The sequence below is a fragment of the Platichthys flesus genome, chromosome 1, assembly GCF_949316205.1.
Source record: "Platichthys flesus chromosome 1, fPlaFle2.1, whole genome shotgun sequence".
Classification (NCBI taxonomy): Eukaryota; Metazoa; Chordata; class Actinopteri; order Pleuronectiformes; family Pleuronectidae; genus Platichthys; species Platichthys flesus.
In genome coordinates this window covers 24,221,168-24,234,057 of record NC_084945.1, presented here as the reverse complement: position 1 = coordinate 24,234,057, position 12,890 = coordinate 24,221,168, and the positions used below count along the sequence as shown (strand labels likewise).

The following is a 12,890-nucleotide window of genomic DNA, read 5'->3' as shown; positions in this document are numbered from 1 at the left end:
GGTTCAAGTACATCCTCCTCGAGTGATCTTTGATAGCGGTTTTCCGTTTCTCCGTATCTAGCCCTGTTGGATGTCGTAGAAGAATGGACTGGTTAAAAGCAGATGAGAGTTAATTCTGGCTTGAGATTAGCATCACACATGCACACATATACCACAACCAGAGGATTTTTCTGTGAAAGAAGAATCAACTATTTTTATCCCTCTTCCCCAGAGCCAACCTTACCTATGCTTGATACAGATTTGGGGTGAATAATGTTCTTCATTATAATGAAGTGGTGGCTGTTTGAAGTTGTTTTGATTAGATGAATTCCATACAGCACCTCCAACACAATTTAAGGGACTTACTCCCTGGCTTTGTATTTCCATTGATTGGACTGCAGAAGGGAAATTTTAAGCATATTCAGTCTAATGCCCTTACCAATAATACACATACATGCGCTATCTCACTCAAACATACCTCGCCGTGCGTCCCATGGTGAATTTTAGTGTTTTTCATGAAGGATTTACAGTTTGTCTTTGTACTGGACAGGATGTTTTATAACATACATATTTTTGATAATTCCACTTCCCATATCTATGACCCTCACCGGTTGGAAAGCAAATCTAAAGAGAACAGCTAAGAACTGAAGGCTTTCTAAATAGTAAATTACTTTTTTCCACCTATGAACTGGTCTCTTAAAAAAAAGCATATAATCTGCAAATATGCCTGACGCTGTTGACTGAAGTGTAGAGACTACAGTACACAGGGTTCTGTGAAAAGAAAGGCTTCAACTGCTGTGTGCAAATTATTCTATTTTTAATTATGTCCATTAATAAATAATTACCGCATTGATTTTGACACATTTGGGCAATTACTGTAAACAAATGAGTCGCCTTCAGCTGCTGCGTGGCATTTCCTAATGATGTGTCCTCAGGTTCGGTTGAGCCAAAACCATCTGACTCTCTTTGAAATAAAAAGAACTTTACTTTATCACACAAATTGGAAAAAGGACAAGTTAGTAGATGATATTCTACTATAAGGCAAACAATGATTTACATTTTATGCATTTTATAAAACAAAAATAAATCTTTATAAACAAATCAGAGATATATTTTGAATCATAATACAAAACAAGCTATGTTTGATTCACTCTAAAAATATAAAGGCTATATTTTAAATATAATCTGTTAACATGGCCCAGGAAATGAAAACCAAGTCGCTCAACGTCCAGTGTGGCCCCGGCTTAGTTGAACATTTATTCATTGGTCGACACAGTGCTACAAGCTGCAAACACAACATGTTAGCAAACATTTTCTGTCTTACTGACGCATCACATAGGCATTAATTTGTCGCAGCTAGAGTCTTATCTTAACAATGGCTTTACTTGGACATATAATTGTTGGCCACTTGGTGAATACATTCCTCCTGTTTTCTCTGCTTTGGTTGTTGTGTTTCCACCAGCTGAGGGTTCAATGCCTAGCTCTTTAGCTGCTAAATGCTTCACTATTAACTAGTTGCTTCCTCATGCTGGGCAGGTAGCATACAGCTTGAAACAGGACTGAGAGTGATTGTTGAGCCAATACTATTAACTTGTGGCACCCAGAGGGGAACTAATATGAGCAGATGATTAGCTGTTATTTTGTTATTTTACATTACAGGTAGCCGTGTAACTGAACTGTGTAACTATGTTGTATAAGGCATGATTATAAATTACAAAATTTTTGATATTCAGTCTCAGTTTGAAGTGCACACGTGTATGGAAGGTGTGTGGATGTGTGTAACCTAAAAGGAACAAAGACAAAGCAACCAAAACACCATTAAACCGAACCCCTGCCATCTGGAATGAGCGAGAGACAGAAGTGATTGTTTAGCTTCAGGGGTCGTCACAATAGCTCAGCAAATGAGTGCTTGTGAAGGTCAGGGTGGAAAAGGTGCATCAAAACCAGAGATCATGGTTCATGTGATCTTTTTCAACTTCTCTCTAACATCCGTTACAGCTACTTATACAACAATCTATTGCTGCCCAACAAGTAGTTTTCCAACCAAATGGACCAGAGTTCAATAAAAAGCTTGTGCATGAAAGAGATCTTCTTTTTTTTGGTCCTCTCAGCAGCAGCCGAGAGTCTATCAAGAGAATTGATCCTCATGTAATACATGAACTTCAAGAGACACACACACTCCCATTGAACGAGAATTTGAGTTAGTCACAGCATCAGCAATACAAAAGGAGTCCGCACATTGGCAGGAGGTTGGTGTCTTTAAGGAACTGTAGTGCTGGGCTGATAATCTTTGAACTGTGTGCTACAGTAAAAAGGAAAAACATAAAAATGTCTTTGGCAGCAGGACTCAATTCTTTATAAAATGCAGGAATGGCAACGTTAGGGAAGTCAAGCCCACAAGCTGTTTTAAAAAGATTAGGTGAGGTATATTTTACTGCTCATGTGATATGCATGAAATGGTATGGATTTGGAGTAGTACTGCAACATGAAATGTCAACAACTGACAAAAAGCCAATACCTGTATCTCCAGGCAATTTAAACCCATATGTAAAGAAGGTCCAGTCTGATCCCAGTCAAAGGTCATACACCACAGATAATATTACCAAAAAATAAGAAGGTGATATTAAGCCCTATGAAGATGTGATTAACATTATAAAATATTGACAAATTGATTTACTGTGGTGCTCCTCTTTAATTAAACCTCATCATTCTGGGTGGCCTATGATATTTGAAATATGCATTTTTCAGCCTGTGACGGAGGCAATGCTGCTGTGGCTGAATATGCACGTCAACATACATTCTGTACTCTATCACTGTGTGCATTCAGGCAGGATGCATACAGCTGCAGCTGTACAGAGCGGATGGACTGTTGGACCATGACATTCATAGTAACACGGGGTAGCATGAAAAGCATGAAATAAGTTTTGTGCAGGCAGAGACATGTAGACAGCTGGAGTGTCGTAGACTCATTCCGACATTATAGCCAGGATCTTAACTTTATATTTTTTCACCCCACAGCTTCAGGACAATCATGTTTTTGTAGTAAGATTAACCTCTGCAAATGAGGGGGGCTACTTATCTGGGGATAAGTGGTTACGGTATTGATGTTTCAGGCGCGTTATCAACACAGTTATTACAGAAACCGCAGAAAAATACCTGGCAAAACATTTCATCTGAATGCTTACATTCATGCTCAACGTTTCCAAGAGGATATTTTCCTGGGTGTTTGTTGTTTGGATGAATAAAAGACTGTGAGACTGTCTGCTGAATCACTGTTTTGTTGCATCAGGCAGTGATAGATGTGGAATGAAAGTGTATTTTCATCTAATACGTTGGGATTTTAAGTATTTTTATGTTGTACTGTAATTACCCATAAGTAATCCAAAGCAACGATTCTTCCACACACTCAATTTGCACTTCTACGTTCCCGTTTAAAGCCTCCATCCAATTACTTTTACTTGCATACTATTAAAGCGACAGTATTTTGAGAAGTGCAAATGGTTACTGTACAAGAGGAAAATCTCCATACTGTAAAATGTCAGCTTTTCAGGACCAATTTAGAATAACAGAAAATCGTTTTTTTTCCATATGAAATGTTGTTAGAGTGAACAGAGAACAGCAGCAGTTATTCGTGGGTATTAGCAGCTTCTCCACGCAGTGACAGATGACGACTGGATCTCACAACGTCCCTGCAGCTGATGGGTTGCCACATCTCGCACGGTGGCTGTCTGGTTCTGCTCTGAGTGGCCCTGATGTCAATCCGCAGACGCTCCCCCACACTCAGACAGCATAGCTACCAGTGATGCTGCACTAATTAGCCAACCCTCTCGAGTAGCCATGCTCTCCCAGTGGCATCTGTGCCAAACAGAATTATTAAAGAAGGAGGGAGGAGGAGTCGCACCTCTTCTGCAGAGGAGCAAAAATCCACGTTCTGGTTAGCATTCACCTCGTCGCCCTCTGGCTGGGTTGCCAACGCTGGCATCAATATTAACACCTAGATACATCCGTCGCTGTAACACATATCTTTTACCCAAGCCTGATGAAAATTTCATGTGAATAACATAATTATCATTCCTTATTCAGATGAGTCTGAGGAGCAGAAATAATTTGTGGCTCATTGACGGAAAAACTGTGGATGATGATGCAGTGTTTGTTTCACACTTAGGTCAAAGTACAGTGGTCCATGTCAATGTAAAGTGTGGGTGTGCTTGCTGGTTGGTGTTATACAGGATGTCCTTCCAGTCCTGGATACTGAGCTGCCTAGCTTATAAATAGATACATTTTCTACACCGCTCATTTTTTAATTTAATAATCATTGGCCTCCCTCTTCACAGCACTTGGCCTTCTTCACCTCCTGTCTTTTGGCATTCCCTCAGCTTTGATGGCTTACTTGTGGATTTGTTTATATATTTATTAATTCATTTACCCCCCCCCCCCCCAATCCAATTTCAGCTGACATTTCTTGTGGAGATGCGAAGCATGACCTTTGAAAATAGAACACTTCCTGCCAGAGATATGAAGGAAGTCTCACTACCTCTCCTTTTCTCTCCTTTATTCTGCTTAAAAGTGCAATACCACAAAAAGACAGCTGGGGGTTGCTCCAAAAAAATTCTCAGGCTCAATTGACTGACATTGAAAAAAACATTAACTTCTTTAATGAAATATAAGTTCTTAATGTTTTATGGTCATGACTCATTACAGTGTCATTAGCTGAGTTTACTCCGTCTTATCAGCGTTTTGGTGATCTATCTGGATATAATGTCGTAATTAATTAGATATTAGAGATCAAAGAACTGATTTTTGCAGTCGCGTCTCTATGATGTCACTAGTCTTCAGGGATGATTGACAGCCAGCAGTTCAGATGGGGCTGACTCGGGCATACTTCAAAATGGCATTTCACAAACCAATGGTATATGGCACAGTGGGCTGCCACCCTTTGCCCTCAAGGGATATATATAGATATGGATGGATGGATCTTCCATTTTATTTATTTATTCTTCGAGGTCCTCAAGGTGACTATGTTTCTGTGGTTCCAGGAGTTTCATTTATGGTAAATGATCCCATCTTAAGTCTTCTTAGAAAAAATAAGATCAACAACCAAGCCGTCAGTAGTGTCTCTTTGGGCTCCTGTAATTGGAAGTGTATTTGCATCTTTGGTCTGAAGATTGTCTCTTTTAGTGTCTGTTGTTTGACGTGTGTCTGTTTGGAGATCTGTGGTCTAAATGTGTCTATTTTGGGGAGTGTGATCTGACGTAAATGTTGAGCAGACACCTAATGAGCTGCTGTTCGCTCGACCATTCTCTCTCTCTCCCCTTCTCTCTCCCTCTCTGTAATGTATTCCATCCGAGTGTGATACAGGTCCAGAGGGACCACCGGTTTTCTCCGGGAGGTGAAACATCGTGCAGCATCTTTACATATTCTCACACACATCCCCTGTATTCTGAACGCTTCATTCGCATGAGCACACATTTCAAACTGACAGTATTTAACAAGTGTGTTTGAGCAGCTTCATGCAAACATGCTTCTTCGGATGTTAACTGAGTGCGTGTAGGCATGTGTGTGTGTTTGTGTGTGCACGGATCTGAGTGTGGCTGCATGTGAATGTGTGTGCACATGTGATATCACAGGAAATGAGAAAGTCCTGCAGCATCCTTAGTCCTTGTTGCCATAGCGACACTTCTGGTTACAGGAGTATCTGCGTTTCAACATGAACTCACCCAGTTACAGCACTAGACATAACTAGCAAGTCCTTATACTCCATATATTTTATAATTGTTTAAATATTTTATTGTATTTAAAAAAAAAAAACTATGGTTCTGTTGTTGTCTATATGGTTAATTAGGTTTTACCTTTACCACACCATTCACATATATAATATTTTAACACACCCACATGGTGAATGGTAAAAAATCATTTTAACAGTTATCTGTATTAAACTGGCTAATTTGCTATATTCCAATGTTTTTATTGCTGCATTCTGTTGGTATCTCCATTGACCCACTGTGTACATTCAAATTGTTTTATTGCACTCCATGTACAGTACATCCTCTATCATTTCAATGAGTGCGACCAGTACACATTGTGAGCGGTGCTGTTTAGTTCAAAGTGACCGTAATATGTCAAATGTGTGAGTCATTAGACAACTGTTCACATCACAGAAAACACCGGGTCAGATACAATGCTGCTCTTTCATTTCTCTCTCGTGGTGTAATGCAGTGCATTGATGGTGCCTGGACTGATGAGAGGATTTCATAGTGTACATGTTAGACTAAGTGATGCAGTAATGTCCCCACGGAGACATTGTATTGCTCAATAACTGTACAGACAGACAGATGCCTGTTGCCCATATTTCAACTGGTTAAATATTCTCGTCAAATCACCTGTAAGTCTCTGGCTTTTTACTATTGAATTCAGTGGCTCTGTGGGCTGCAGGGGTTCCTTAAGTCAATTGAATTATTTGACTTGAAAGCAGTCAACTTTCTCTTATTGAGTTGGCCAGGCCCCCGAAGCTCAACACAGCAAGAGCCGTTTCCCTTTCCTTGTCAATAGTACAAGGAAAGGGATAGTACTTAATTTTTAACCATGAATACCAGCCTTTATATAATTTTTTGAGATTTTGCCTGTTTCGTTTTAATACATTTTTGCAGAGTGTTCACACCGAAACACATCACTGCATGAGTAGAAGAACACAGCAATGTGGGGCTCAGACAAAAAGTAACTGATAAATGAACTTCAGCTCAACCAGATAATGGAACAGACATGACATCAAGCAAGAGACTAAAATCAATTCACATGTAACATTTAACTTTCTCTTTGTTTTTCCTCTGCAGCAACTTGTCAAAGAATCCTCTCAGCACTCTGTCATGGCAGCTCTTCCAGCACCTCCAGCTCTCCGAACTGTAAGTCTTCTCCCCCTCTCGGATCTCTCTCGTTGGCTCGCTTTTGTGTGTGTGTATTTTATTTCAGCAATTTATCAACGCTGTATGCGCACTATCTGCCTCAATACAAATTGTCATCACTGCACACCAATAGAATTCCTGTCTTTGTTGAACAAAAACTATAATTTTTCTGAGCACGTGTAAAAGAGGGAACCTATAGGCGGTATAGTGGCATTATGATATAAGGGGTCATTTGTTGACTTAATTAGCACACACAAAGGAAATGTAATGGCCCTGGTAGGAGGAGGGAGTCGGACCCCATTTTCTTGTTTGTTATGAATATTTTAGCGATTATGAAATGAGTTTGCTCTTTCACCACCGGGGAGAACATTGGGATGTCGCCCCGCTTGTAATGTACACATCATTACCGCTGTCAGATCTGTCCATCATGTGAACCTTTTGCTTGCTTTGAGCAGTAGCTGCACTTCCTGTGTCTTGTGGCATATAGAGCTGAGGTGATACAATACTATTTCAAGCAGGCCTCCTTATTGTGCTATTTTCAGAGGTAGAAGCAGGGCAGGTCCTCTGAGAACACGCCACAATGCTGATTCGGAGTGGTTCTGCCTACGTACACTCCAGGTAGCACAGTTGAGGGAAAGCCCTGCTTACACTGACACTGTGGTTTTGCATTTGGGGCATTTAGCTTACCCTGTCATAGTGAGAACTCGCAGGACCCTGTGATATGACAGAACATTCTTTCTTATCCAGCCCGCGTAGGAGGCAATTCACACTAGACCCCATACCAGTGCTACACAAGTGTCCTCTCACTATGGGCCCTCATCAGAGGCAGATGGGTCTGTGAATCCCTCAGAACATCCGTGATTGGGTTGTGAAATTCATTCTTCAAACTCGTTTGTACAAGTTCTGTGCTTTTGTCATCTAACCAGCTGTTCAGTTCAGCTAAACTAGATTGGCATTTGCTTCTCGTCTTGTTGATGCAACGGCATTTTCTCAATCTTTCTCATAAAGATTAGATGTAACCTTAGATATGCAAATTATACTTACATTCCCTGGAAACACAAAAAGTGTCTCCAGCTTTGTAGTGAATGATTGGATTTCAAGGTGAACACTCATTTTGGCCAAACTCAGGGAAGACACATTTCTGTATTTGCATTTTTCTGTTTGCAACTTTGACTAGTTTGAAGAATGCTGCGCTCACTTTGGCACTTCTTTAATGTTATACATTCAGCAATCAATTTCTCTTTATAATATATAATATATATATGCTTTATTTAGAAAAAGTTATTTAAAATATAATATATAAGTGTTTTTTTAGATACTTGGAGTAAATAAAATAACATAATTGCATAATTGATTAAAACGGTAGTAGAACATTTTACAAAACAAATCATTCAATTGATACAGTAGTAACAACAGTAACTAATTTACTTTGTTACCTTTGTACTTGTAGCCTTAATCTAATACTAAAAAGATTGGGGTATTTTTCCTGACATTTTCTGCAGGGACACTGACACTGAGGATACCATGAGGTTTCATCAATTATTTGACAGACTACATGACATGCAGCAAACCAAAATAACTAGCACAGATCCGTCTTTACCGCTTCATCTCCCAGAGCTCGATTTGCTCTGATGTGCAATCCTATTTGTTCTTAGGCAACCATTTTAGATGTGTACAAATGGTGTCTTTGTTGTTCTACATGAAAAGCAGGGCAGGCCGATGCTCGTGTTTCCTGGTGAATGCTGATGAGGAGTGAGGTTTTATGTCTATTCCATTTGGTGTGTTTAGTTAAGAGGTGTCACTTAGAGTGGCGTGGCGGCACAGACGTGGGCCGAGGCGTTATGCAAGGAAGAAGCCATGTGGAATCAGGTCTCGCAAATAGGAAATGAGTCACTCTATCACTGACAGAGTCTGGGACGTGGCCCTGACATCATTACTCTCCTCACTGTGGCTACATGCTCGTGCCGACCATATAAGCTTGGTAGGTGCCAATCATTTAATCATGCCAAATGAACCGTGCTCACCAGGTGGCTATTGCCTTTAATTATTAGAATAATACACAATGCAGTATCAGTGATGAGAGCCCACACGTGCTGCTGAACCACACTAATATTATGTAAATGGGGGGAAGATCAAACCAGCTGAAATAATTTCCGTTTTAATGCGACAAAAGGAGAGCATGGCCCTATGCCATGAGGCTGTTGCAACACCGTGTTATCTCAGTCACTCTAGGCGCTGTTTTTTGTAGGTGTATTTTTTAACAATGAAAGAGTAAAATTTGTATAGCTGTAACATCTGTGACAGTGACCTGCAATGAATATAAAATGAGTAATAGCTTTTTTTAAGCCTGCAATTACAATGCATGGCCTTGGAAGCTTAAAACACGATGTTTCACCGATTGACTTCAAAAGTTAAAGTCTATTATCTGAACACAATAGCTCTAAATGCTACTTGATTATTTATAATCAAGATGAAATGAAAACAACAGGGGGAGATGCGTCTATGGAACATATTACAACTAAGAAAATGTATTTGTACAGAACAAGCATGCCAACAAGGTAATGCGTCCAAAGTAATAAAAGCACCAGTGCCCTTCTGTAATCCCAATTAAACAACATGGAGCTTCATCAAAGCTGTTTGATGAACCAAGATCAGAATTAAATGCTACATTTCCTGCTTGTAACTGCTCCTACACACATAATTAATAAGGTGTAAAACATGTCAAAGTAGCTGAATAAACGATTGAGCTTCTTCTACATGAAGGCAGGGCTTCTCTTTTCACCCTGAACAAGCACTGACTGTGTAGTTCCCTCATTATATGGCCTGTTTAGTAGCATTCTGTGGTTTTTAGGGGCTGATACTTGCAGGTTTTATCCACAGATAAATCAGACGTGGGGACAAAAGTCAACCTTTATGATAAGACAGTTGTTAACAAAAGAGAAAACAGGAGTTTCTATCAGTTGACATATTTCCAGTCTGTTTTCCTCTTATAGGACGCCCCTTATCAAGCTTAGTAAATTGTAATGCAAAACAGTGGCTTTGTTTTGCAGGTTGATTGGGCAGATATTTCCCACTCCCTGCAATATCTTAATATCAGTAACAATAGCAATATTATCAGTGAAATCTCAATCATCTCAAGTCTTTTGTGGCTCCTGTGAAAAGGCCCCAACATCACATTGAAGCTGTACAATAGATGTCTGCTGCGTACTGCCTCTGGTTGAGACACAGATAATCGGCTCTGCCTCTTTGTCTGTGTGCCCTTTAGCCAAAGGACCAGAGCTGCTGCAGTGTGCCGCACAGCCCAGCCAATCACGAGCCTGAGAACAGCAGCAGGGTGAAGGGGGCGGCTAAATGCTAAACCGTCCGCTGTTGCTTCCAGGGTGATGTTATTGGAGATTATTTGAAGCAGAGTTAGCAGCAGTCACCCGGACTGGCTTCTTCGAGGAAGCTCATTCTGTCTGGTCCACAAAAAGAGAGCAGATTATTCGTATTGGCTAGGAGCTGAAGTGATCTGCCTGAGGCAATGTGCATCCCGAATCCCTTTATTCTGTTAGCGCTTCTTTAATCCCAGCTCTCCGGGAAGCAGGGGCCGAACGCGAAGTCAAACATTTATGCCTCTCACTGCAAAATGGAGTTTCCTTTGAATATGGATGAAATATGAATAGATAAAACCTGTAATCGTCTGATGCGACTGCCAGTGAATTAGGATGAATTAAACATAACATTTCCGAGGGTTCTATGAGCAGGTAAATTACTTGATTTTAACCTTCATTTCATTAGGCTCCGATTGCACTCAGGGAAAAACTCTTACTGAAGGGACATGACATTTACAATCATTCTTCAAAAACATCAAAGACTGACTTTGGAGAGGAAAAGAGTATGAAAATGTTAAACATGGTCGAAAAGACTAGACTGGGGGCAGCAGTGGCCTGTACATTAAAGAGGTCTCCATCTTAAAAGCCAAACTGCTGGGCTGAATACATGTGTACAATCTGTAGAGGAGACTTTCTATGATTAATTTACTGATTAACTGATTTATTGTTTATAGTATAAATGCAGTGTTGAGAGGGAGGATATAGATCAATTCTTGAAAAAAATTGTTCTGCAGCTCCTGTAGCACTTTGGCCCAGGCAAAATGTCCCCATGGGGATAATAGAGAATATTTGATTAGTTCAAAAAGTTAAAAAAAATACAGGACAGCTTGGCTTTAAGGTGAACTCAGGCATCAGCAATCATCGTGGCATGAAATCAGTGTTGTTTCAGGAATATGCAGTTAGGTTTGCTCATATAGTAACCAGCATCTAGGTTCTAGATCTTTAAAGGTTCTTGGAAATCTTTAAACACAGAATTCGCAAGTTTATTAAACTTGCATAGAAACTGAATGTGCATCACCACATACTAAAACTTATTCCAAATATTTTGGACAAAAAGCATTAGTTATCCACTTGACTGCATGACATGACTGCAACAATCCCATTCATCTAGAGATTTTGTGAAGTAAATGTGCAGGGCTTAAAATTACAGATGCAAAACTCACTTCTTTCACATTATGACTGCAGCAAGGTTTTAATCAGCTCTAATCAGTGGGGCTTACAACCTGAAGTGGAAAATGGATTTCAATGTATGTTTGAATGAGGAGAATATGTGTCCTTTCTAATTTGGGATATGCTGGCTATTGAGTTTTTAAGTCGCATAAGCTAAGTTAAATATGGAATAAGAAACTGGCATCGCCAACATAAATAAATAAAAGCCAGGTTACAAAAAAAACAGTGAGGAAGATGGGCAGCTCACAAAGTAAACTAACTACAGAATACATTTCCAGTGAATTAATTCCACCATTTTTTTTCTTTGCCTACCTCTGATTGATGGTATGATACTCAAAATGCCCTCATGTTTTCTCACATCAAAAGCTGACCTATAAAATAAAAGCAGCATGATTTGAAGAGAAATTTGTGGAGGAAGTGTTGCATTTCACTCAGGGTAGATCAACATCAGTCTGGGAACTGGCTCCGACATGACTCATGCTGTACTGAGCGATTAGTGCTGTGAAAATGGATGTCATACTTAATTCTTAAGACAAACAGTAAGGATGGAGGAGGTTTCGAGTTTGTCTTAACCGTGCAACAGGGTAAATTAGAAATAAAGGTCTGCCTCTTGTGTAAATATAGAATAGACCAAATAGAAGGTCAGTAAAGGCCCTGGCCTCAATTTGGGAATTTATCTGAATTCTGTAATTTTAAAGCTACAAAACATTATGTTTTTCTGATAGGACATGGCTCAAGCAGTCAAAACAAAAAGTGACAGGGATTGAATGGAGAAAACTAATGAAACCAACAACTAACCAGAACTGTAAAAACACATCCACCAGTGCACCACATAACACTCATCAGCTAAAGCATGGCCAAATAGTACCAAGTACCAAAATAAATTGTCTTGAACATGCCTGTTACTTGTCCTTTGGGACAATGGAGCCCTTATGCACCTTGGAGCAAGCATTTGACCCCTGATTAAACTATGAGGGTTAGTCAGATTTGTTGTTACACTTGACAGCTCATGTTTGAAAGTGTGTATATATTTACATAAACCAGTATAAAAAACTAAAAAGCAGCTCTCAAAGCACCTATCTTCTAATAATATCCCAACATTTTCGGAAGAGTCCATACAGCAACATTAGACTGTGAAGAAAAAAAAACAATTGTTGAGCTGCTGCTCACATTGTCCTTTTTTTGCGACCTGGAGCCTTCCCTGACCTGACTCTGGTGCCTCGCGCCTCTACATGATTGCAGTGCAGGTGGTGTTGGCGATAAGCCAAAGTCAGGTCTGGCTTTTCAGACAAATTATGCGGTAGAGGTTTAAAGGGTGGGGGGAACACGCAGTGAGAGAGCCTGCTGGGACACTAACTGGCCAAGTGGCTGCAACCTTACAGAAAAGCTATCATGGGACAAACAGTGATTTATTTATTCACAGCGTGATACAGCATGACAATGATGGCAGCTGTCCAGCAGCAACCAG

General features: G+C 40.0%; 1 protein-coding gene across 2 annotated transcripts in view; it reads left to right on the top strand.

The window, feature by feature from the left end:
* The window catches only part of ntrk3b (neurotrophic tyrosine kinase, receptor, type 3b), a 159,281-nt gene that overhangs the window by 57,824 nt on the left and 88,567 nt on the right, over positions 1-12,890 (top strand). For both annotated transcript variants that reach the window (XM_062389657.1, XM_062389652.1), the window contains exon 4: positions 6,810-6,878. In XM_062389657.1, coding sequence (XP_062245641.1) covers positions 6,810-6,878 — 69 coding nt within the window. The remainder of the gene's footprint in view (positions 1-6,809; positions 6,879-12,890) is intronic.